General features: G+C 45.3%; 1 protein-coding gene across 1 annotated transcript in view; it reads left to right on the plus strand.

Annotated features, from left to right (window-relative positions):
* BCAS1 (breast carcinoma amplified sequence 1) overlaps nucleotides 1-25581 on the plus strand; it is an 87864-nt gene that overhangs the window by 33713 nt on the left and 28570 nt on the right. Inside the window, exons 5-7 of the mRNA XM_015421547.1 lie at nucleotides 15993-16151; nucleotides 18461-18505; nucleotides 24520-24660. Of these exons, the coding sequence (XP_015277033.1) occupies nucleotides 15993-16151; nucleotides 18461-18505; nucleotides 24520-24660 (345 nt within the window). The remainder of the gene's footprint in view (nucleotides 1-15992; nucleotides 16152-18460; nucleotides 18506-24519; nucleotides 24661-25581) is intronic.

The following is a 25581-nucleotide window of genomic DNA, read 5'->3' on the forward strand; positions in this document are numbered from 1 at the left end:
CTTGTAATAATTCCTTACCCAGTGACATTGGTTTTATCCTGAAAAATAAATGTACCGATTTAGATTAAATGCCATGAGGGTAAGGCAGTCAGTTTCCTATAAAACTGGTTTCTTTCCCTGACCAATGGCAGACAGCCTAATTTCTGATTATATGGGTGATATCTTTATACTGGGAGGCTAAATATTTGATATAATCATAATTCTCCAGATCTTTACTCCAGGCACACATCACTCTTTCAGGAAGCCGTGACGGATAGCTTCTGTGGGACTTGAATCACATCAAAGCTTCCCCCCCCCCATGTTACAATTCCAACAAACAACAAGTAAAGCTGAGAGAGAGAAAGAGAGACGCCTCCATTTTCAATTTTGGTCCAGGAAGGACACAGGCAATTCTGTGTTTGGTGAACCACGGCCTTATTTCCAAGTCCCACAAAACTACATTCAGGAAGCTGCATAATTAAAACAAGAGCCGGATTCATGAATCGATGAGGCATTTACTATTCAAGCCAAGGTAAATGATGTGCCTGAAACGTTTCACTGACTGAGTTGTGCTTCCCCATGAACAAAGAAGTCTTGGCAGGAATACGTTCTTTTCATATGGGCCCCTCCTCCACCTGCATGCCTCAAAATGGCAGAGTTAATACTGACCCCTATGGATTTTAGAAGCAGTTCCCTCACTGAGTGACATTTCTTCTTTTAGTGTTATGGATTTCTTTCATTTTTTTTCTTTTTAAAAAAGTATCATTATACAACAAATTATGATTTCTTAAATTGATTTAGGTATTTATACCCATTTTTCTCCCAAATGGGGACCCGAAGCAGCTTACAACTTCATTCTCCTGTCCTCCATTTTATCCTCATAACAACCACCATGTGAGGTAGGTTAGGCTGAGGTAGGGATGCAAGGTCTCCCAGTATGGTGAGAGACTTCCTAACAAGCCTCCCTGTTGCAGGCCAGTACCTCAGAGGCTAGTGGGGGAGAAAATGGGCTGGGTGTGCCCAGTGTATGATGTAGGGTTGCCAAATGGGCCCGGGGGGCAAGGAATCCCCCGCTTCGGAGGCCCAATTTCCACCGCGGTGGAATCGGCCCCCGGGGGGAACTCCGCCCCCGAAGCTGCGTCACCAGAGGTGACGCAGCCACATCACTCACGTTGGGGGCGTGGCCCACATCGTTGGGGGAGAAACCATATGTTTTTCCCCCCGACGATGTGGGCCACGCCCCCAACATGAGCACGCAGCACGTCACTTCCTGTGACGTGCTGCCGGCACACATGCACGCGTCCAGCACGAACTCCCAGACCCCCACTCCGAGGGGTGAGTCGACTTGGCAACCCTAGTATGATGTCACTTCCAGCAAAAACTGGAAATGATGTCATGACATCAGGATAGATTCCTCAGCGTAGTACCCGTGGGTGCCCTGATGCCCACCATCACCTTTCCTGGTGCCCAGCAAGTGTTATTAAAAAGTAAGCCAAGTGCGGCTTTTTGAGTTTTGATCTTTATGGTATAATGTAGACAATAGCTTTATACAAAGATTTTTCCCCCTTTCATAAGTGCATTAGATGTCTGCAAAATGAAGATAGATACCACCAGTTGAGGGTTTCTTGGCTAGCTCAATAAGTAAATTTATTTTCTGTGTATGCAAGAATGTATTTTTAACAATATGTTAATTTTAAAAGACATCCTGTTAAACAGAGCTTCTGCCTGTAATGTTGAAGACTTACTATCAGAGCTTGGATAACCTCAGTCCCTGACATTTTGTGGTTGGCTCTCCCTCCCGTGGCATCCATTGTGTGGCTGCGCCCACCACTCTATGTCATAATTCCTCTGTAAATGGATTTTTATTATTTTCTCTTAAAAGGATGGGATACAGAAGGAAAAAAGGGGTAGGGGAGAAATACAGATTCATCAAATCTGTAAAGTATCTATGTCAGAATTTCAACTGTACCTGCAGGGTGAAAACAGCTGGGGACCCCTGTCCTAGAGGACCACTTGCAGTCAAGTGTCGTGACATCACTTCCAGTTTTTCGTCATCAGTTATGCCAAATGCCACCATGTCACCTTTCCCCTCCGCCCAGATACTCCTGGGGATGCCAGACAAGGGCCTGGCAGCCCCAGGCTAAGAGTGTGTCTGACCTAATGACAGCCAGTGAGTTTTGCTGGCAGAGTGGGAATCTGTGCCTGGGTCTCCCAGCCAAGTCCAACAATTTGACCACTGCACCATGCTGGTTCACAAGTTTATCAGTCTAGCTGCCTCAGAACAATGGCTAATTTCTAGTATTCTGTCTCTTGGCCAAGGTTTATCAATATTTTAAGTACATTTTCAAACACTTTTTCATGTTCCCAGTCTCTGAGATATTGCAACAACGGTAGATCTACCTGTCCTTTTACCTTTTACCCCACTTGCCCTTCATAGAGCTCAAGGCGGTATACACGATTCACCCCCTCCCCATTTTTGTCCTCACAAACACCCTGTGAGGTAGGATAGGCAGAGAGCAAATGACTGCTCCAAAAGTCACCTCTGCATTATGACAGAGTGGGGATTTGAACCTGGGTTTCCCATATCTTTGCCTAGCACACTAGCTACTATACCACACTGGCCATAGACACAGGGCTTTTTTTGTAGAAAAAGCCCAGCAGGAACTCATTAGCATAATAGGCCACACCCAGCAGCAGAAACTCCTTAGTATATTAGGCCACACCCCTGACAGCACAGGCCATTAGCATATGAGGCCACACTCCTGTGTTACCAGAAGTGTGGTCATCCAGCCACACCCACCTTTTGCTTCTTATTCTGTTTACCTTGTTTGTTGTCAAAACCCAGGGCCTTTTTTTGTAACAGGGACTCCTTTGCATGTTAGGCCGCACACTCCTACTGTAGCCAATCCTACTGAGTTTCTGCTGTTGGGTGTGGCCTATTATGCTAATGAGTTCCTGCTGGGCGTGGCCAACTCAGGAGCCAGCTGGAACTCTGTTCCTGTGCGTTCCTGCCCCAAAATAGCCCTGCATAGACAGATGAAGGAGCCAGGGCCCACACATGGAGGTGGGTGTTCACTGGCCTAGATGTCCCAAGAGGCCTGTGCCACAATCCCACTGCCAATATATGTAATTTCAGAAGTGAAATAATAATGTTCCTTTCATGAGTCATGATGGGATTGTGTGTGTTTGTAGCCTTGTGTTACAAGTTTGTACCAGGTCCAGAGCAATGATGATTTCTGTACACAGGGGATTTCATTCAATCAGTGAGAAAGAAGAGAAGAGTAGGCTTTTATAGCCCACTTTTCTCTTTCCTCAGGAGTCTCAAAGCAGCTTACAATTGCCTTCCCTCCCCCCCCCACAACAAACACCTTGTGAGGTAGGTTGGGCTGAGAGAGTTCTGAGAGAAACTGTGACTGGCCCAAGGTCACCCAGCAGGCTTCAGGTGGAGGAGGAGTGGGGAATCAAACCTGGTTCTCCAGATTAGAGTCTGCCGCTCTTTTTTTATTGTATAAAGGTTTTATTGACTCTCCTAAAAAGGAGAGGTATTTCGCTTAAAATAGAAAAATTGGGAGGGTATATAATGGGAGAAAGAGAAAGCTGAGTGATATATTAACTGGTAAATTAAACTGATAGTAGTGTCCAATCATTCTTCTTGGGCTTCTTCTGTGAGCAGTCAAACTTCTTTTTTCAGTCCGGTTATAGGTATTATCTATGTTAGTATGTTAGTAATGTTCCTTTGAATTTCTGTTAAAAAGCTTCTTCCGGGCGCCTTCAGAACCGTTTCTATGCGTGCTGGTTTCTTTTTCACTCCCGTTGACGTGGAGGAGCTTCATCTGTTTTCTTCTCCTTCCGGCTTTTTTCCCCATCCTCCTTCGGGTTGCTATTAACACTTTCAGTTCATATGCTATAAATCCTCTTTCTTTCTTGCCATTTCAGGAGAGTTCCAGCTTTGAGAATGGTATTTAAATTCGATTTCGCTTTTATACGCTCCCAATCTTTCCGCTGAAACCTCCTCCGCAACTGTTGACTTTTAAAAGCGCTTGCCAGGCACTTTCTCGCTGTCACAGTTCAACTTTTCTCCTTTCACAATTCCCCGTCAGATTCACAGCAATAAACAGTCCAGGCAGTAAGCAGCCGGCTCTCACCCATAAGCAAACGCCCAGATCGGAAGTTCCTCCCTTCTTCTCCGCGTGTCTTTATCCAGCTCCGACATCTTGTCTTTTTGTTTACTTTTAATAAAGTTCTTAAAGAGAAACAAAACTTTTTCATGCTTCATTTCAAATACATCAAAGGAAATCACTACTATCCGCTCAGTCCATTCCCCCCCTCCTTTACTTTCTCGCTTATGAAGTTAGAGGATCAACCTCCTCGTCTTTTTCACTGGGGGGGGGGAAGCGCTTTTAGTTCTTTTTCTCTGCATTTTGACAACTCACAGTTAAGCCGATCTTTTCTTTTTCCATTTTTTCGGATAGTCGCTTTATCACTCGGTGACGTCTGGTGGCTCCGCTAAACCCCGTAAAACGGGGTCGCTCACGCAGCAAGGTCCATTGGGGCAGGGCATGGCGGGAGCCTCGGTCTCCGACCTCTCGGCCGAAAGAGAGAGAGTCTGCCGCTCTTAACCGCTACACGACACTGGCTCTCAACTGCCTGTTGCTACAGACATGAGGTTCCCTAGGATATTGAGGACTAGAAGCACATTTAGGGAAGGACTCAATGCTATGATTCCAACACTCCAAGCCATACTTTGCTCACAAGAACTTCCGTAGTTCTTTTTGTCATTACTCCTCTTGTAGGGGTGTGCCGTTTAGCTAAATACAAGCTGAAAAAATATCTGGAAAATACTTTATTGGTATTTTTCCAGATTTTTTTTGGCTTCTCTTATCATTACTATATGGATATTGCTTCAGCCGGGTAAAGATTTGGGCTATTGTTCAGCTATCTGAAATGGCCAAGGCCCAAAAATTCCAAAAATATTTGTGATTTTTGAGGCCACTGGATAGTTGAACTTAAAGGGCATTTAAAGGGATTGTGGTCCCTTTCAATACCTTCTCAAAGCCATGAGAATCCCTTTAAATGCCTTCCAGGTGAACTTGCTGCTTGGAGGTGTTTAAAGGGACTTTGAACCCTTTAAACAGCTTCAGAGTTCACTCTCTGTGGACTCATGCAGCTTGGAGAAGGCATTTCAAGGGATTGTGATCCCTTTAAATGCCTTTCCCCCCTCCATTGAAAGCAGGGAAGAGGGGACACCTTCTTCGGGAGCCCATAGAATTGGACCTCCTGGTTCAATCTTTTTAAGACTTGGGTTTGTTTGTTTTTTAGGAGAGCCACCAGCAACTATGCTGCAAATTTGGTGCCTCTACCTAAAAGAACAGCCCCCCCCCCCCGAGGCCCAGATACCCCTGGATTGATTCTACATTATACCCTATGGGGACCATTGTCCCCATAGGCTATAATGGAGCTGAAAAAAAATGGGTTTTATGTATATTTCCCAAATCCCAATACCATACTGGTATTGGGGTTCAGGAATATTAGAAAATACTGATGTTTTTCAGGTTCAATATACCCGAATCCTAAAAAAAACGGGTTGGGTTTTTTTTTTTTGCATACTTCTATTCTTTTGCTGATGCCAGAAGTTCACAAGCATGCTGTTACAATGTTAATTTTTCTTAACAATATACTATTTGATCTTCACCCTGTCTCATTCAGTGCAATAATGCTTCTGCTTTATTTATACCTTTATCATTTTTCTTATTAATGTAGCGTGGAAAATACTATAATCCTTGCATTTCCCCCCCCCCTTTGGAAAGTATTTTCCTGTTTATTTCCAGCTACTTTTACCCATTACATGCAGTTTCTAAAAAGTATTTTTAAACTCATTGAGACACTCGAAACCATTGTTCTTCATAACTTTTGGGGATGCACTTGCCAAATGTTAGGTGGTAGGAGGGATTATTTGGGGGGGGGAGGCTGTCAACGTCAACTGATGCATTTAACTCTCCGGGTGCCAGCCTCAAAATGAATCCTTCTTCCATGATCTTTTCATGAAGCTAAGGAGGACTTTTGTTATCCTGCAATTCCATGCATGCAAGATTTCACACACATCGTTATCCCCAGCCCACTGCAATCCCACTCAAATGTTTGCTCTCTTCTTAATAATATGTAAACCATTCCCCATATAAATTCCTTGTGAGAAGGGAGTGGAGGGGGAGAGGAGGGAAACCAAAGCTAGGAGCAGGCTCAACAATGTACCCAAAAGAATCTTAGCAAATTACAAAGAGATGTCTGCACATTGCCCTAAACAGGAAAGCCTTATAATTCTTATTAAATATCTCCAAATCTCTCCAGCTCAGGGATATCCACTGGCAGAATTTCTAGAGTCAGCATGTCATAAAGGTTAAAGTGTTAGACTGGAATCTAAGAGGCCCAGTTTGAAATCGGCACTCAGCTGAGAAATTCTGCTGGGTGGTAACCTGGGACTAGTCACTCTCTCTTTCAGCCTAGCCTACATTACAGGGTTGTTATGAGGATAAAATAGAGGAGAGAAAATTTTATAAGAAGAGAAGAGATTGGAGACTCCTTCATTTGGAGTCTCAGAGCAGTTTATAATCTCCTTCCCTTCCTCTCCCCACAACAGACACACTGTGAGGTAGGTGGGGCTGAGAGCTCTGAGAGAACTGCTCTTGAGAGAACAGCCCTGAGCGAACTTTGACCCAAGGTCACACCAACAGCTGCTTGTGGAGGAGTGGGGAATCAAACCCAGTTCTCCCAGGTTAGAGTCCGCACTCCTAACCACTACACCAAACTGGCTCTTGTTGACAGCCCCAGTTTGTATTGGGGCCACATGGGAAAGGGAAAGGAAGTTTAACACGTCTCGACTTAGTTTTGCCCGTTGAAACTGAGCTCCCCAATTTGTTATTAGCATCTTAAAGGAGAAGAGATGTGTTTTGAAGGGCTTTTTTCCCTTCAAAATGTTTAGAGTAGCAATGAGGGGTCTAAAAGGGGGTCTTCTTAGACCAAGAAGAGACTGAAGGGTTAATCTCCCTCTTGCTTCCCTACATTGCTGTGATGTTAATTAGGTCTGCATTAGCCTGCAACGTGCATATTACAGGTGGATGGAACAGATGGATGAGATGACATGTGATCTTCATCTCATGATATTAGAGATGTCCAGCTGGCTCAGACCAGCGGTGTATTTATTTCAGCATCCTCTTTCATGCAATGGCCAACCAACTGCCCTGAAGGGTTAACAAACGAGTTATAGAGGCCAAGGCCACCCCCTGATGTTGCCTCCTATCAAAGATTTCCTGCCTCTGACAATGGAGGTTCCTTTTAGTAACCAGGGCTGATAGCCACTGTTGGACCTATCCTCCAGGAATCTGTTTAATTCCCTGTTAAAGCCATCTATGCTCCTGGCCATCACTATGCCCACTAGTAGTGAATTCCACAATATAGGCCCCGGTCAGGAGAGGCACGGATGCCGTGGGAGAGGCACGGATGGTGGGCGGATTATCCGGGCGCGATCACACCCCAACATCTGGGAAGTGGAGCGCACCCGTGGCTTACCGTCAAAAATGCACATTAAAAAACTAGTACCTCCAAAGTACTAGTAAACGTTTGTCACGGGCTGCCTCCAGACTCCCATGGTGTGATCGCTCCGGCGCACGGCATTCCCCTCCTGTCCCTCGTTCACCCGCCGGCGCCGAGGGAAGGAGCCGTGGTGTGCCGCCGGTGCGTCTGATCGCATAATCGTGGATCAAACTGGGCCGGGGCAATTAGCCACGCCTCCCCCGCCCCGTGATATCCGGCCGTGTGACCGGGGCCATAGTTACTCATTGAGTAAAGAAGAACTTCCTGTCAGGCTAATTGCAGCTTTGTGAAATATGTGATTTCCATGGGGAAAGAAAATGAAGCACTTCCACCATTTTCCTAGTTTTTAATCAGCCATATGAGTTTATATGCATGTTCTGTGCTGTCAGGTCACTTCCAGCTTGTGGCGACCGTATGAATTAATGACCTTCAAAACAGGGGTCATTTCGTAGAAAAAGAGCTAGGGGAACTCATTAGCATAACTCATTAGCATATGCCACACCCCTTGACATCAGGGGCCTGGCGGTGGACCTGCAAGGCCAGCGGGAATGCGAGGAAGCCCCGCCAAGGCCCTCCCTGGCCCCAGGAAGGCAGGGGTGGGGAGAGGCGGGGAGGAAGCAACTTACCCTCCCTCTTCTCCTGCCTCCTCCTGGCTGAATGAGGGCTGGAAGCGGGGCGGCTGGAAGCAGGGGGCGGGGCTTCGTCATGTGCCCCGCCCCCTGCACCTCACCCGGGGGAACTGTGTTCCCCCGCATCCCCCCCCGAAATGACCTCTGCTTCAAAACATCCTATCGTTAACAGCCTTGCTCAGGTCTTGCAAACTGAAGGTCATGGCTTCCTTTATCAAATCAATCCATTTAATGTTGGGCCTTTTTTTTTTCTACTGCCTTGAACTTTTCCTAGTGTTATTTTCTTTTCTGATGAATCCTGTCTTCTCCTGATGTGACCAAAGTGCAATAGCCTCAGAAGGCCATTGGCATTTCAAAGACTCACAGTGTTTATCCAGCATTAGCTTTTAGCCTCTTTATATTTTGGTGGCATCAAAAATGACCTGGTTATCAGGCAGAAATGTTTCCAACCAGTTTGCTGTTTGATTCCTTGTTTAGGGCTAAATATTTGATGTCGTGTTAAGAAGCAGAAACTAGTACAGCAAACATGTGCTAGAACATTTTCTCCCAGATGAACCTGAGACCCATAAATCATGTCTGCTTTGCTCTACCTGTCCTATTTTACAGGGATAGCTATTACTGCCGGGGGGGGGGGAATAATGCCCCTGCTCAATTGTTCTTCATATGTCTCTTTGGGTAAGATTTTTACATGATTTTTTAAAAGTATTTTAAATTAGGGATGGGCTCAAACCTCATCATGAACCTAATTTCATGACAAATATTGCCAGTTCATGGTTCACGAACAGAGGTTTGTGTCCATCCCTATCCACTACCCTCCCACAACCCTCCATGTGGTTTCAGAGGTTCATGGTGGGAAGCAAGGGGGGAGCGAGAGGGATCTCTGAAATGGCTTGCATCCATTTCAGCCTGTTAGGCTGAAATAGATGCAAGCAATTTCAGCCATTCCTTTCACTCCCCCCACCACCACCATTTCCAAGCATTTCCTTTAAATGGCTTTTGCAAGCTGCTTCATGAGTGAAGTCCAAGCGGCGAGTTCACCCAGAAGTGTTGAACTCACCGCTTGGACTTCACTCGCACGCGGTGCCTGCTTGCAAAAGCCATTTAAAAGGAGCATTCCCTTTAAATGGCTTTTGCAAGATCTTTCTCCCCTCCATTCTGCTGGCCTTTGGGAGCTGCCACCAGCAGAAAGGAGGGAGGGATGATCTCAGATCTTCTCCCGAACCTCACAAACCAAATCAGTTTGGTGAAAGGGGAGGTTCATGTGACCTCATGAACTACGAACTGGGACAAACCTCCATTTTCCTGGTTCGTGCCCATCCCTAGTTTAAACACATCACCATGCTGTAGAATTGCTGGCCTGTATCCACATTTTGAACACTTATAGACGCAAGTGTTCTTAAGAATGGCAGCAATTTCCACTGACACACACACACAAACAAACAAAGCAGACCACCATTCTGCTGTTCCCAAGGTGCCACTGGCACCCAGAAACAAAATGTCAGAGGGCTGAAACGGGAAAGATCAGAATCAATGGAAACTGCCACTCTCTCTTCAGAAAACTTCAGGGCACTTTGATTTTCTTAACTACATAGTTAGGTACAGCCCACTCTTTCAGAATTTGTCACCCACTCCCCTGATTAAGTCTCTCCCTGAGAGACAGTCATATCTTGACTTGATTTCTCATGCCTGAAAATAGGTCTTTATGAACATTATTAAAGGAACATGTAATGGTCAACGTGCCTGCCGATTCCTTGCCGATATTTGCATCTGGCAAACTTAATTTTGAAAGACTAAGCCCCCACCTGGAGAGCCCAGGCTAGCCCACTCATGTTAGAACTTGGAAGCTAAGCAGGGTTGGCCCTGGCAAGTATTTGGAGGCGAGAACACCAAGGAAGTCGGGGGTTGTGATGCAGAAGCAGGCAATGGCAAACCACCTGTGAACATCTCTTGCCTTGAAAACTCTATGGGGTAGCCAAAAGTCAGCTGCGACTTAACAGCAAAAAAGAAGAAAGTTTGAAAACATACTTGTCATGTTCTTTGTCGCATAATATACCTTTTGCTTTGGAATCAGGAGACGAGATCTCCTACATACATATGCAAGTGCCGTCAAGTCGCAACCAGCTTATGGTGGTTCAAGGCAAGTGCAAAGCAGAGGTGGTTTGCCATTGCCTTGTTCCACAGCGTTTTCCTTGGTGGTTTCCCATTCAAGTACCAACGTGGCTTAGCTCCCAAGATCTGACAAGATCAGTCTATATTATGCCACCTTCTCAGCCAACCAGGCTATAGCAAATTCCTTCCTGGTTGTCTAGACACAAAAAGGGACAATTCAGGGCTTCCCTTCTATCCCTCACAGAACCATGAAGTCGTATTCTTTACAAAACAGATCTTTATTCTGCAGTCTCAGTCCATGTGATTCCATGTGGTGGTTGGCATCAAAAGTTGAGGGGGGGGGGGAACACACACAATAAGAATAAAAATAGATGTGAAATTAATTACATAATTAACAACCCAAACAACAATTTGTGAACAAACACATGCACCATCTCCACATAGGATTGCCAGGTCCCTGCTGGCCACCAGTGGGGGATTGGGGGTAGTGCTGCCAAATCTAGGCTGGAAGACTCCTGGAGATATTGGGGGTGGGGCCTGAGGAGGCCAGGGGCCTTGGTTGGGTACAATTCTATAGAGTCCACCCTCCAAAACATCTGTTTTCTCTGGAGGAATTGATCTCTGTAGTCTGGAGATGAGCTGTAATTCTAGGCGACCCCCCAGGTCCCACCTGGAGGCTGGCATCCCTATCTCCACAACTCATGTCAAAACCAGCGTGAAAAGGGGCATCATAAGCTGAACATTAACATTAGCAGATCTAAGCACTACTGAACCTCCGTTGGTGTGCCACCACAGAGAAGACCCTCTCCCGTGAACCCACCTACCTTTGTTTAGAAGGTGAGGACAAACAGGGGCTGTCCAGAAGATCTTAATAACCAGGCAGGAGCGGGTCACTTCTAAGCATCACTGTCTCTGAACTCATTTGGACACCCCGAAAGTATGTGTGCTGAGGCCGGCAACCTAAGTAACCTGGTCTTAGCCTGATTAGGGCTCTAAAGGATGCTGATTGAGTTGCGGCTGTATTGGGGGGGTTAACAATAGTAATCGTTACAATCAGCTGTCTAACGCAGCAGTCAGTGCCGGACAAGCTTTCGTGGAGTCAACCAACATGGCAGGGAAAGCTCCTTCAGTCAGGGGTTGTGGCCTGTGTTTTGAGAGAGTCCTCCTCTTTGTCTGCAAAGTGTCAAATGCTATGAAATGGATTAAGAGCCGCTGCTGGGCAGGCAGAGAAAAGAAGAGGGAGGAGTGGGAAAGAGGGGGGCGGAAACACCACAGGTGTGGATGCTGAACTTTGGACCAAGGCCTGACTTCTGTGCTTTGCAGGAATCAGTTGTGGAAAGAAGAAAACACATTTCTCCCTCTGCTTTTTGCATCGGGATGTTTGGCACGATTTGAAGGAGGGGGAGCATGAGCACCAGTCCGATCCATGCACAGAGACACGTGGAGCTGCATACAGCTTGTGGGCAGGGGAAGATTCTTCCAGAAATAGGGCAGGGAGAAGCCTAGACGCCTGTGAGACTTTCAGGCTAAGTTAGGGTTGCCAGGTAGGATTGCCAGCTCCAGGCTGGGAAATTCCTGGATATTTGGGGGGGGGGTAGAGCCTGGGGAGGGCAAGGTCTGGGGAGGACAGGCTATAATGCCAGAGTGTTCACCCTCCAGGGGAACTGATCCCTCTAGTCTGGAGATGAGCTGTAATTCTGGGAGATCTCCAGGCCCTACCTGGAGGCTGGCATCCCTAGTCAATGGGACATATTCCCTAGAAATATATGTCACATACACACATACATACATACCCTACTCTGGGTTCCTTAAGCTGTGAAGGGAACGGTGTGAAGCATACTCCTACTGAACTTGGAGAACACCCTTTCTTTTGAGCCCAGTTCCATCCAATTTGTCCTGAAATATCCACCAGTCCCCATAATCTCTTGTAAGCCCCCTTCATGTATACACAAGCCCTTTGCTGAGGGAGGGGACTTCCTTGAAGTGTAGATGCCACAGCAACATGGGCAGTACTGCTTTTGTGGGGTTTTCCACCCAATACTAACCCTTCTTCCAGTGGAATGGTGACCTAGTAGCCCTCATCTATGCAGCAGTCACATGTGTATGATGGTTGTGTGGGATATTGTATAACACATGGTTCAAAATACTTTTAGGGGGAAGGTTGTAGCTCATTCTCCCAGTTTCAACATGTACAGTTCAGCAAAGAGCAGCTCTCAGAATACATTTAATAAATAGAATTTGAGAATGATGTACTTTCTTCAGATTATTTTTAGGTAACGTGGCCCGGATTGGATTTTATGCACTGCTAGTACAAGGAACTGTGGAAGTGGCTTCTTCCCACCCTCTTCTTTCCCCAGCAGCCCCCTGTAAGCCCTGAAAAGGCAGTGCTGGTGGTTGGGAGATCCGTGTGAACAAAAAGCTGTGCAGCATCGTTGGCTGCAGTGAGAAAAATTGCTCCTCCTGTCTCTTCTGCCAGCTGCACATCTACGGCTGGAAGAGACGGGGGGGGGGGGGGGGGGTTGCTTGCTTTTCCTTCCTCACGGCAACTGCCAATGTTGTATGCCTTTTTACCTATGTAGGTTCCCTTACTTTTCAGTGCTCAGCTAACAGTGGAAGGGGAAGGTGAGAAATATTCATCTCTGCTGCTGCTCGTGGATAGGAAGCAGTCCTCTGGCTCATTTCAAACATGACACAAACCAGGGCTATTTTTGGGCAGGAACGCACAGGAACAGAGTTCAGGCTGGCTCCCAAGTTGGCCACGCCCAGCAGGAACTCATTAGCATAATAGGCCACACCCAACAGCAGAAACTCATTAGGATTGGCTACATTAGGTGTGTGTGGCCTAACATGCAAAGGAGTTCCTGCTACAAAAAAAAGCCCTGGGTTTTGACAACAAACAAGGTAAACAGAATAAGAAGCAAAAGTTGAGTGTGTCTGGATAACCACACTTCTGGTAACATGGGGGTGCGGCCTAATGTGCGAATGAGCTGTGCTGTCAGGGGTGTGGCCTAATATGCTAATGAGTTTCTGCTGTTGGGTGTGGCCTATTATGCTAATGAGTTCCTGCTGGGCTTTTTCTACAAAAAGAGCCCTGAATAAACCATGGTCTGAATCAACAAATGTGGTTTGCATCTGCAAATGGTGGTTTCATTATCTTTTTGTAGTAGGCTGGGAAGGTGAAGCCAGTGAATAAACTGGGGATAAACCAGAATAAGCTATAGGATGTTTGTGTTTGTACATCACACAAAACCACGGTTAAGAACTTAAGAAGAGCCCTGCTGGATCAGACCAGTGGTCCATCGAGTCCCGCATCCTGTCTCACACAGTGGCCAACCAGTTGACTGGTGGCTAGTAGCCATGGATAGACCTGTCTTCTGTATAATCCACTGTGCTTAATCAACCAATTTTAGATCCTGGCTTCAGGTTTGACAGGCTCTGTTTTAGTTATGGAGTGACCCATATTCAGACAATCGACTAACTACTAACCGTGGCTTCACATTATGTCTGAACTAAGCCATTGTCTTGGTGCTACATTGCCAGTTGAGTGCTGGGAGCTCCACAGCAGCCAGACGCGATTGCCAGCTTCATCTGGCATAGCTGGGAAACAAACATTGTAGTCAAATTGCTCTTCATTAACAAAGAACAAAGCCCTTTCTCCTGCTCCGAGAGGACAGAATGTTGAGACATGGCTTAAATTATCCAGAATGGTTCTTCAGATAAAATGGAATGCTAATTTACAAGGAAAGGAAAGGTTGAGGATATAATTGTCATGCGAGACCTCACTCCGAGCGGAACATTCTTAGCATTCAGAAGTGTCACGTGGTCCTCTGTGCTCGAGTAAGAATCTAGAGGAAGGGCATCCTGGCTTTTTAGGGAACTGTGTCAAAATAAGTTGTTGCCAACTTTGGACTGACTGGCTAAACTCAGCATGGAGGATGTGATAAAGCTGCTGACTTTATGTTCAGTCATTAATGATCCTGGTTAATAGGTTTTTGCCCTGATCTGGATAGTTCAAGCTAGCCTGATCTCATCAGACCTCAGAAGCTAAGAAGGGTCAGCCCTGGTTAGTACTTGGATGGGAGACCACCAAGGAAGACCAGGATTGCTACTCAGACAAGGCAATGATAAACTACCTTTAAACCTGTCCTGCCCTGAAAACCATACAGGGTCACCATACGTTGGCTGCAACTTGATGGCTAAGAGAATAAATAGGTTTGGCTCTGCAAGAGAGATGGAAAACCGAAGCCCCAAGATGGAGTAAGGTCCTACCTACAATCCCAGTTAAAGGATCCCGGCGTGATTGGGAGGGACCCCCGAAGAATCAATAGTGTAACTCTGTGTATAATGCAACTTCATATTTGGCGTTTCCTACAAGTCAAGTGGCAGCAGAACCTCCAGCTGTGCTCCCTGGTAGGTTGGCCACCCAAGCCACAAATGGCTCAGATTCCCTAAAGGTACTGAATAGAAGTCAGCCATCGCTCCCTCTGAAATATGGTTAGTAGGGATTTTTCAGTGGTTGGGTTTGGCACCAGTGAAATCTTGTCTGAAGTACTTCCTGATTGTGACTAAAGAAGACCTCATTCCTTGGACTTGATTTGTAATGTTTACCCTCTTCGCCTAAGGAACCAGTATGGGACATTGGTAAGGGGGGCAGGCTAAGATCTGGGAGACATGGGTTCAAATCCTTCCTCTGTTATGTAGCTCACTTTGGGCCAGTCATATTCTCTCAACCTAATTCCCCCCACAGGGGCAATAAAATAGAAATTGGAGAGCAGAGAGAATCACCCTGAATTCCTTGGAGGAAGGGTTGGGATAAAAAAAATATACTAGATACTAGCAGTGCTGATTCTGTGAACGCAGATAGATCATGAGAGGGAGGGCAGGAAGGGTTGCATCAGTGCTTAGTTCTTGTGCCCCTTTCTTACACACCCACGGAAATGCTGATCACCACTTTGGGATTAGGAAGCAATTTTTCTCCAGGCCGGTTTGACTGGGGACCCTGGAGGATTTTTTTGTCATCTTCTGGTTGTAGAACAGCAGTCACTAGGGGTGGGGGGTGGGGTATTTGTGAATTTCCTGCATTGTGCAGGGGTTGGAGTAGATGACCCTGGAGACTCCTTCCAACTCTGTGATTATGATTCTAATGCTTATGGTCCAGTCTGAGTTCACAATAACCTCCTGGGCTGACTTTTTTAGCCAATTCTAAACTATAAAAAATAAATGAAATCTACCCTTCATTCTCCTAACCTGCACAAAATTGGAACCCATTCTTTCTGTAAAGAGTGGTAAAGGGAACACTAAAGATCCCCCATGTCTATTGTGATGTGACATGAGGGATTCGGAGATCAAGCCTGGAGCCGTGCGTCACTTACTATTCAGCATTCAGCTGCATTGAACAGAAGAGGCGGTTTGTTCAGAGGGCCGTATGCAACTTGACTTCTTGTGTTTGTTGTTCTCTCTCGTTCGGAACAACGTCCCCCCCAACCAGTAGCAAATGCTGCATATATTAGACTCCGTGAACATAAATGGCCAATTGTTCTGGCTATGTAGGCTGAAGAAATATGGATGGAATTAGGATTGTGACTCAGAGAGCAGATTGATGCAAGTGGCAAGCAGATTATTTTTGAAAGTCTTCTGCTGGGCATTCAGCGAGCGAGGGACTGAAGGAACGGTACTCCCTTCTTGCAGGACGTAGAGTGTGAAGAAAACCCTGTGCAGCAGGACTCTCCAGGTGTCGCTTGCTTGGTCTCAGAGGATCTTGCCCAAGAAGAGGTCAAACCGGAGAACGTGAGAACAGCGGCTGGAACAGACTATAACAACAGCGTCATGAGTTTCTTTAAAACCCTGGTAAGACTTGGCCTTCGATTTTACTCTGTGCAATTGGTGTGGATTGTTTCAGTATCTTTTGGGCAGATGTGGAGGCAAATACAAGGGGGGGAACCACTTCCCGTATTGCAAAACAGAAACCAACACAACTGAGCTGCAGAAATTTGGGTTTGGATATTTTAAGCTGGTGGCCGTGTTCGTCTGCAGTGGAAGAGCTAGATTCAGATCTGGTAGCACCTTACGGACCAACAAGACTTCCAGAGTATAAGCTTTTGAGAGTCAAAGCTCCCTTTGTAAGTTCTGGAGGTGGAATTATGGGTTTGGATGTGGAATTATGAACATTTAAAAAATGCTGGGCTGTATCCTACCGGTCTGCTCAGCTAAATAGCCTCCAGCAGTTTTAATACTGAACATTTTATGGTTTTAGTTTATTTTATAGTGTATTGAATTAACTCTTGTAAACTGCCCTGAGCCCCTTGCAGCGGGAAAGGGTGGTTAAGAAATTTAATTTCATAAATAAATACAAATAAATAGGTTAGGTTTCTTGCACTGGAGAAAGGTGGAGCAGACTACTAGGATACTACCTAGCCTGAGTACCAGGAATTATTAGCTAAAGCAGATAATTATTTGTCTTTAGAGAAGTTTTGAAATGTAACTAAGGTATGGCAAAACATATGCTGATGGTTTTAACGAACTGTGTAAAGCAGGACAAAATCCTCAGCTATTCACAGGATAAATGCTTCCTGATAGGGCACCGCTAAGAGAATTCAATGTTACAGGACAGAATGGTTGTGCTAAATCTAATCAAATAACAGTCCATGGTAACAGGAAATATTACCAAGGCCAGCTACCAACTTTCAGACTCTGTCTTTTAGACTCTTCAATCTTGCTTTCCTATGTACATTCTAGAATGTAATTAAGTCAGCTCAAGAACATGAGAATTGCCTGTCTGGATCAGACCAAGGGTCATCAATTCCAACAATCAGTTGTCAGCAACAGAGAATCCAACCCTATAGGGTTGTTGTGAGGATAAAATGGGGTGGGGGGAGGAATGCTGCATGCTTCCCCAAACTTCCCAGAGGAGTGATGATATTAAAAGTCTGGGCATCTACTGACAGCCTCTGCATAGTTTCTGGTTGGGTTTCTCCTCCATGAATATATTTCACCCATTCTGAGGGCAAACACTCATAATCTGTCTGTGATCTGTCAAATCTGTTCTTGCAGAAGGCTTCATGGGCCCCCACCTAGGTAACTTGCCTTAGCTCTGAGCTGTCATTGCAGCTAGTATATTCTTCCTTGGGTTCAAGGGTCTACCTATAGGTTCCAGAATGTCACAGTTGCCCTGGTCCTGGTTGATTGGATGTGGGCTGGAAATTCCTTGCTTTGAACTTAATTCCTAGGCATATCCAGTTCAGATAGGGACCATGACATGCAAGTGTTGCTATTGGGGAACTGCTGTTTGACCCACTGGGGAAACTTACATGTAGCCTATCAGTGTTTCTCCAACGAGGGAAACAGTGGATCCCTGGGAGTGTTTCAAGTAGGAAAAAAGCACAGAAGTTCCCTCTCCCTGTAGACCACGGTCCCAATCCAAATTTGGCCAGTGCATACCTGGGAATTAAATTCTGAGCATGGAACTCCCAGGTTATATGTGGTCAATAGGTCTACAGCAAGTATGGGTGGAAATGCATAGGAGGAAGATGTCACATACAGAGAGCAATCCTAAGATTTGCTGAGAATCCTACTCGAGCCTGTTCAGTGGGGCTTACTCCCAGGAAAGGGTTCTTAGGATGGCACTGATAGTTATACCCTAACTTTGTTTAACCGCTCATACCCTCCCTTTCATTTTGGCTCAAGGGGCCTTATAAAAAGAACATTTCAAATTAAAACAAAATAGAAAAAAATCATGAATACTTCTCTACTCCCCTAAACGATGCCCGCTGTTCATACCACATCAGAAGCCCTGGCAAACAGACAAGACTTGCAGTGCCTCTGGAAGATCTTCAGGTGTGTGTGTGGGGGTCCCCTAATGTTTTCAATGAGCCCATTCCACAGAGAGGGAACCACAATAGAAAATGCCCAGGTTCTGATTGATGCCAGGCGGGCATCAGCCAGCAGATGGCAGCCTGAAAAATCACAGCTGGCCCACAGGAACATTCCGGAGAAGACATCTATCTCTCTGCTTGGTCCTTTTCCTATCCTCAGTGCCTATCCTTAGTTTTAACCTATGTTTTCACTTATGACCCTAGATAGACAATTCTTCTTCACACATTTTCATTTCTTTGATTATGCACATTCCATGGATTGTATTTTTCTTCTTGAATTCTAAGGTTTCTCCAAGTAAAGCAGATTCTAAGAGTGAGTCAGAGGACAAGGTGAGTATCTTGCTAATTTCTGTCTAATCTGGATTAATGTGCATTTAGTGTTAGTTCATGCATATCTATCAACTAAATATGGATTCAGGTGGGTAGCCATGTTGGTCTGAAGCAGTACAACAGAGTTTGAGTCCAGTGGCATCTTTAAGACCAACAAAGTTTTATCCAAAGTGTAAGCTTTCGTGTGCAGAGCACACTTCTTCAGACAAGAAGTGTGCTTTGCACACGAAAGCATAAACTTTGAATAAAACTTTGTTGATCTTAAAGGTGCCATTGGACTCAAACTTCGTTCAACTGCATATGGGAACTGTCTCCGCTGAAAATAATTGCATTTAAGTAGATATCATGTGATACAAAAGTTCTGTTTGTGGCATCAGATTTGTGATTTATTTATTATCATTTCATTTGTTGTACTTCTATCTACTCTTTCCTCCAAGGAGCTCTGGATAGTCCTGAGTCTCCTCAATCAGACATATGATTGGCTCATTAACACTTGCTGGTCATTCAAGTGATCACCATACACATGGAAAGCAGCCCATATGCATCAAACTCCTTCCCAGACATTATGCGTACACTGTTCTGAGCCCTTTGGAGGAATGGTGGGATAAAAATGTAATGAATAAATTGAAATACCTGGCGGCAGACCTGAGCTTTTTTTAGGGTTTTAAGGCTACACTAGACATGATGGGTGGGATCTTTCTGGCTTTTGGTATTCTATGGACAAACATTGCTGACTCTCAAGTAGGGCTGCCAACCTCCAGGTGGGGGCTGGACATTTCCTGATATTAAAAGTTGATTTCCAGACTACAGAGATCAGTTCCCCTGGAGAAAATGGCTGCTTTGGAGGGTGGACTCTATGGCATTCTTCTTGATTTTGGTTCAGTTTGAAGGTTGCACATCTTTCAAAAAATGGATGCGTGTGGATCCATGGGAGGCCCTACGCTCACTTGGATTGCCAACCCCTAGGTGGGGCCTGGAGATCTCCCAGAATTGCAATTGATCTTCAGACTAGAAAGATCTGTTCCCCTGGAGAAAATGGCTACTTTGGAAGGTGGACTGAATGGCTGAGGTTCCTCCCCAGACCCAGGCCTCCCTAGGCTCCACCCCCAAATAGGCAGAAATTTTCCAACCTAGAGTTGGCAACCTTAGCACTCATGCAAACTTCCTCTGGCCTTGTTCTTTAATTATAAATTTCCATGTAAGGAATCACATAGTTTGGCATCACTTTCCACATACTTAGCATGCCTTTAGATAGACAAAACAGCCAAACTTCCAAACACACTATCCTATTTATTGCATGTATTCATGCACTAAAATTATTGGGGGGGCCCTACATTAACTGGAAGGATATTTTTTTTAAATGTAGCTCTAGATCAGGGATGGAGAGCTGCTATCCTTCTGATCGGTTATGGCTACTGGGGCAATTACTTGGCCTCTGGTGATCCAACTATAAAAGTTTCAAGTTTTGTGAAATACGCTGTATACTGAAATGTTATGGCTCTTTTGGATTTCACATGAAATATCTAAATGTACATATTTTACATATAGTGCTTTCTCATGCCAATTTTGTTAAAAAGCTGACCATTCCTGCCCCTGGGCCACTTTGTATAGAATATCATGGCCTGGGAGACTATTGAAGCTCGACATCCTTTGGAAATTATTAAAAAGGAAGATAAACAGGCTCCAAAAGAATGTTCCAACCAACATATGTTGTGGCTGTGCTCTGCACAAAAATTATTTTGCCTGTCTTTCTTGAATTATCCAGCTGTGTTTGCATTCAAAGCAAACCAAACCCATATAGCATATTTGCTTCCAAGTAATCTAGTCCTACCTGTGCCAAGTTCCCATTGATTTTAGTATTAGAAATGCAGAGTAAGAAGACAAGATCCTTTTCTAAAGTCAGTGTGTTTACCATCTACTCAGTCCCACAGAATAAACAACAGCCAGTGTGGGTCAAGTCCAGGCTGCTGTAGGTTGGACATCATTGTCGTACTAGGAAATCACTGACTAAACAAAAATCCTTGTGGATTGTTGACATGTGGACAGTGCAGGACCTAAGAGTAATTGATGAAAGTTGCAGAGTCCTCCATTACTGATGGGCCATTTGAGAACAGGGTTTACACATATGGAGCTACCTTGTACTGAGTCAGACCATGGGTCCATCAAGGTCAGTATTGTCTACTCAAACTGGCAGCGGCTCTCCAGGGCCTTACACTGAGGTCTTTCACATCACCAACTGCCTGGTCCTTTTAACTGGAGATGCTGGAGACTGAACCTGGGTCCTTCTGCATGCCAAGCAGAGGCTCTACCACTGAGCCACAGCCCCTCCCCTGATGCTCTACAACTGAGCCACAGCTATAGGGGGGGAAACTCTGCTAGCCCAGCCACAGCTGCCTTCATAGCCCTCTTCTCTCCTGGTTTTGCAATGAAGCATCAGAAAGGATTACTCAGGGGGTCAGATCTGTCCAAGGTGCCGTAAGTCGATGACCCCTGTCTTAGAAGAAATTCAGTAGGGTTTCTCATTCTCCAGGCTTCTCAGCAGGGCCTGAAGTTCCTTCTGTTGGAGGAGCTGACCTCTCAACTGTTATATGTCAGTGAGATTGGTCCCCTTCTTAGCAAACAGCATTGCGCACTGTAAGAATGAAAATGTTGACTTGGATTCATTTGGTAGTTCTGCATGTTCCAAGTGTTGCCTTCACAGTAACCCAGAGGTCACTGCTAATCCCATTTCTAAGGAAAGGAACTGGGACTACAAGAGAGTAAAACATTTCTATTTTATCCATAACTGAGCAAAGAGCTGAACATGTTCTCCAGGTTGAGATCCAACCTACTGTCCATTAGGTTATACTCATTTATATTATTTTGGGAACTGGTAATGCCTTAATTTTTCCTTTGTTTCCGAATCCTCTTGAAGTAAGTGGGATTGCAGCAGTGCATCGGTTTCCTGGCCTCCGCAAAGAGTTTATCAGGTTTGGTTAATCAGATGAGGAATACTGGCAGACTCAAGGCAGGTGGACGATAAATGCAGCAAATAAATGAATAATGGCAGAAATGCTTCCTTCAAAGACAGCTAATTACTGATGACACTTTGAACTGTGCAGCCATAGGGCAGTGTTGGGTGTGGATCAGGTTGGGATAGTGTTGTTGGGTGTGGATCAGTTTATGAAGAGCAGTGAGGTCCAACAGGTAATGCTTGCCCAAGAAGGGGGCTCCATCTCACAGGCATCAAAAGAAAAGAGCAAGCGCCCACTAGCACTGAAAAGACTAACAAAATATGTGGCAGGGGATGAGCTTTCGTGAGTCACTGCTCACTTCTTCAGACTCATGAAAGCTCATACCCTGTCATGCCACATGTTTTGTTAGTCTTTAGGGTGCTACTGGACTCTTGCTCTTTTCTACTGCTACAGACAGACTAACACGGCTACCCATTTTGAGGCATCAAAAGGTTTGGGTCAGGACCTGCCAAGAAGTGCTGAGAATGAGAAACCCTACTGGGTTTCTTCTAACATAGGCAATGGTCTGCAGAATCTGAGCATGTGTCCTAAATCTTGTCCCCAAATCCTCTGCAATGCTCAAGCATTTCTCAGCAGATGAAGTTGGAAAGCGTTGTTCTGTGCAGAAAAGGGGGGGAGTGGCTTCATGACTCTCACAAAGGGGGGAGTGGCTTCATGACTCTCACAAAGCCCGGCCAATCAGCAGAGTGTTTGCAAAGCACGCCAGCAGTATATAACAATGGAAATTGTACCAAGCTGTTAAAGATACGAAGCTGCCTTGTACTGAGTCAGGTCATTGGTCCATCTTCTCTGACTGGCAGCAGCTGTATCCAATACTCTTTCTAAGACCCTTTCCAATACTTGCTACTTGGAAGACAGGTTCAGAGGGTCACCATGCTGGTCTGTAGTCAAAGAGCTAGATTTGACTCTAGTACCACCTTCGAGACCGACAAGTCAAAGCTCCCTTTGTCAGATACGTTCTGACAATAAGACCTGTGACTCTCGAAAGCTTATGCCATGAAAATCCTGTTGGTCTCTAAGGTGCTCGTGGACTCGAATCTTGCTCCCTGGAGATACCAAAGTCTGTATCTGAGCCCCCCGCGCGTGCAAATCGCTGAGCCAGAGCCCCACTTTAAACAATGTACCTTAAGGCATTTTAAAATAAACGGATAGACAACTTAAAAACTGAAAAATCACCAGGCCCAGATGGCATACATCCGAGAGTTCTGAAAGAACTCAAATGTGAACTTGTAGATCTCCTGACAAAGATATGTAATCTTTCCTTAAAATCTGCCTCCATTCCTGAGGATTGGAAGGTAGCTAATGTCACTCCCATCTTTAAAAAGGGTTCCAGAGGAGATCCGGGAAATTACAGGCCAGTCAGTCTGACGTCGATACCGGGTAAATTGGTGGAAACCATTATTAAGGAAAGAATTAGTAGGCACATAGATGAACAAAACCTATTGAGGCAGACTCAGCACGGTTTCTGTAAGGGAAGATCTTGTCTCACTAACCTGTTAGTGTTCTTTGAGGGGGTGAACAAACATGTGGACAAGGGGGATCCAATAGATATTATTTACCTTGACTTCCAGAAAGCTTTTGATAAAGTTCCTCATCAAAGGCTCCTAAGTAAGCTCAAAAACCATGGGATAGAAGGACAAGTCCTTTTATGGATCAAAAACTGGCTAGTTCATAGAAAACAGAGAGTGAGTGTAGGTGGGCAATTTTCTCAGTGGAGGGTGGTAAGCAGTGGGGTACCGCAGGGATCAGTACTTGGTCCACTGCTTTTTAACTTGTTCATTAATGATTTGGAGATGGGAGTAAGCAGTGAAGTGGCTAAATTTGCGGATGATACAAAGTTGTTCAGGGTGGTGAAAACCAGTGAGGATTGTGAGGCACTCCAAGGGGATCTGTCAAGGATGGGCGAGTGGGCGTCAACATGGCAAATGGGGTTCAATGTGGCCAAGTGCAAGGTGATGCACATTGGAGCCAAAAATCCTAAATATAAATACACATTGATGGGGTCTGAACTGGCAGAGACTGAGCAAGAGAGAGATCTTGGAGTTGTAGTGGATAACTCACTGAAAATGTCGAGACAGTGTGTGACTGCAATAAAGAAGGCCAATGCTATGCTGGGGATTATTAGGAAGGGTATTGAAAACAGATCAGCCAATATAATAATGCCCCTATATAAATCAATGGTGAGACCTCATTTGGAATACTGTGTGCAGTTCTGGGCACCACACCTTAAAAAGGATATTATAGCTTTGGGAAAAGTGCAGAAAAGGGCAACTCGAATGATAAAAGGGTTGGAACACTTTCCCTATGAGGAAAGGTTAAAGCGCTTAGGGCTCTTTAGCTTGGAGAAAAGACGACTGAGGGGTGACATGATCGAGGTTTATAAGATTATGCATGGGAAAGAGCAGGTAAAGAAAGAGGTACTTTTCTCCCTTTCTCACAATACAAGAACTCGTGGGCACTCCATGAAACTGCAGAGCGGTCGGGTTAGAACGGATAAAAGGAAGTACTTCTTCACCCAAAGAGTGATTAACACATGGAATTCACTGCCACAGGAAGTGGTGGGTGCTACAAGCATGGACGGCTTCAAAAGGGAATTAGATAAGCATATGGAGCAGAGGTCCATCAGTGGCTATTAGCCACAAGGTATAGCTAGGGGCTCTGGGGCAAGTGATGCTCTGTCTTCTTGGTGCTTGGGGGGGGTCAACAGTGGGAGGGCTTCTAATGTCCTGGCCCCACTGCTGGACCTCCTGATGGCACTGGTATTTTTGGCCACTGTGTGACACAGAGTGTTGGACTGGATGGGCCTTTGGCCTGATCCAACATTGGCGTCTCTTATGTTCTTATGATGGTTATCAAAGCAGTAAAATACAGAATTATCTACAGTGAGGCATTGTCTGTGGATGCAATACCATGTTATAATAATGTCGCTGATGTATATGGTGAGCAAAGGGAGAATGGAGCTCGTAACGGAGACTCAACTTTGAATGGTTTCGCACAAAGGCAACCCAAGCAGGCAAGACCCAAGGAGGACAGCTTGCTGAGAAGACGACGGCCGATTCCCATGCCAAAGGCACCAAGAAAAAGAAAACAGACAGCCCCAGATTAGGACACAGTACATTTAGCAAACTGTTCAGGCACAAGGTCGGTACTGGAGAATAACAACAAAGAGAACCCTGAATTGCAACAGATGAGTCTTGGTTAAACACACAAGATGAAACGCTGCTTCTATCAGACACTTCATCATCAAGGGCAAAATCCTGGCAGGTGTCTTGGTTCAAAAGCAGATCCTGATGGGGAAGGGAAGGGAAGTGTCTCGAGCGTTTCGGAAGTCTGGGAATTGATAACATCTGTGAATTCAGGGTTCGGTAAAAATGAAAACCCTCCGAACACACCATCCTAACCATTTCCCGTGTCATCGCATGTCCCTTTTTGCTAACAACATGTGTGTTCCCCTTAACTAGAACTCAGATCTGACAAACAATGAAGAATGAAATAGCAATGCTTGGCATTTATATCTTGTGTCTCAAGTCATAAGGTGTAACGTTCCAAAAATGTAGACCTTTCCAAACTGTTCTAAAGGGTGTAGAATGAATGCGGGTGGGGGGATTATGACAACAAACTCTGCCCCAAACCCACATGTGTCAGTGGGCAGGCATGTACAGAACCTGCACATGTACAAGCGTGTATTCATAGGTCTCTGGTCATGCAATTAGGAATACTGAAAATGCGATGTTCCTGACCACAGGGACAGCAATGTACCCACATGTATGTGTTCATTCATAGATTGTACACATAGGTGTACAATGGATTTGAATAGCTTTATTTATATTTATTCAGGCTGGGGGTGGAGCTACCTGTCACAGTTCCACTCCTCAGGCCGCATGCATGTTTTATTGGATAAACATATGGAGAAGAGGTCCATCAGTGGCTATTAGCCACAAGGTATAGATGGAACGCTATGTCTGAGGCAGTGATGCTTTGTCTTCTTGATGCTGGGGGGGGGGCAACAGTGGGAGGGCTTCTGAAATTCTGGTCCTGCTGGTGGACCTCCTGGTGGCAACT

Source organism: Gekko japonicus, unplaced genomic scaffold (genome assembly GCF_001447785.1).
Source record: "Gekko japonicus isolate JY-2015 unplaced genomic scaffold, Gekko_japonicus_V1.1 scaffold1239, whole genome shotgun sequence".
In the NCBI taxonomy this organism is placed as follows: domain Eukaryota; kingdom Metazoa; phylum Chordata; class Lepidosauria; order Squamata; family Gekkonidae; genus Gekko; species Gekko japonicus.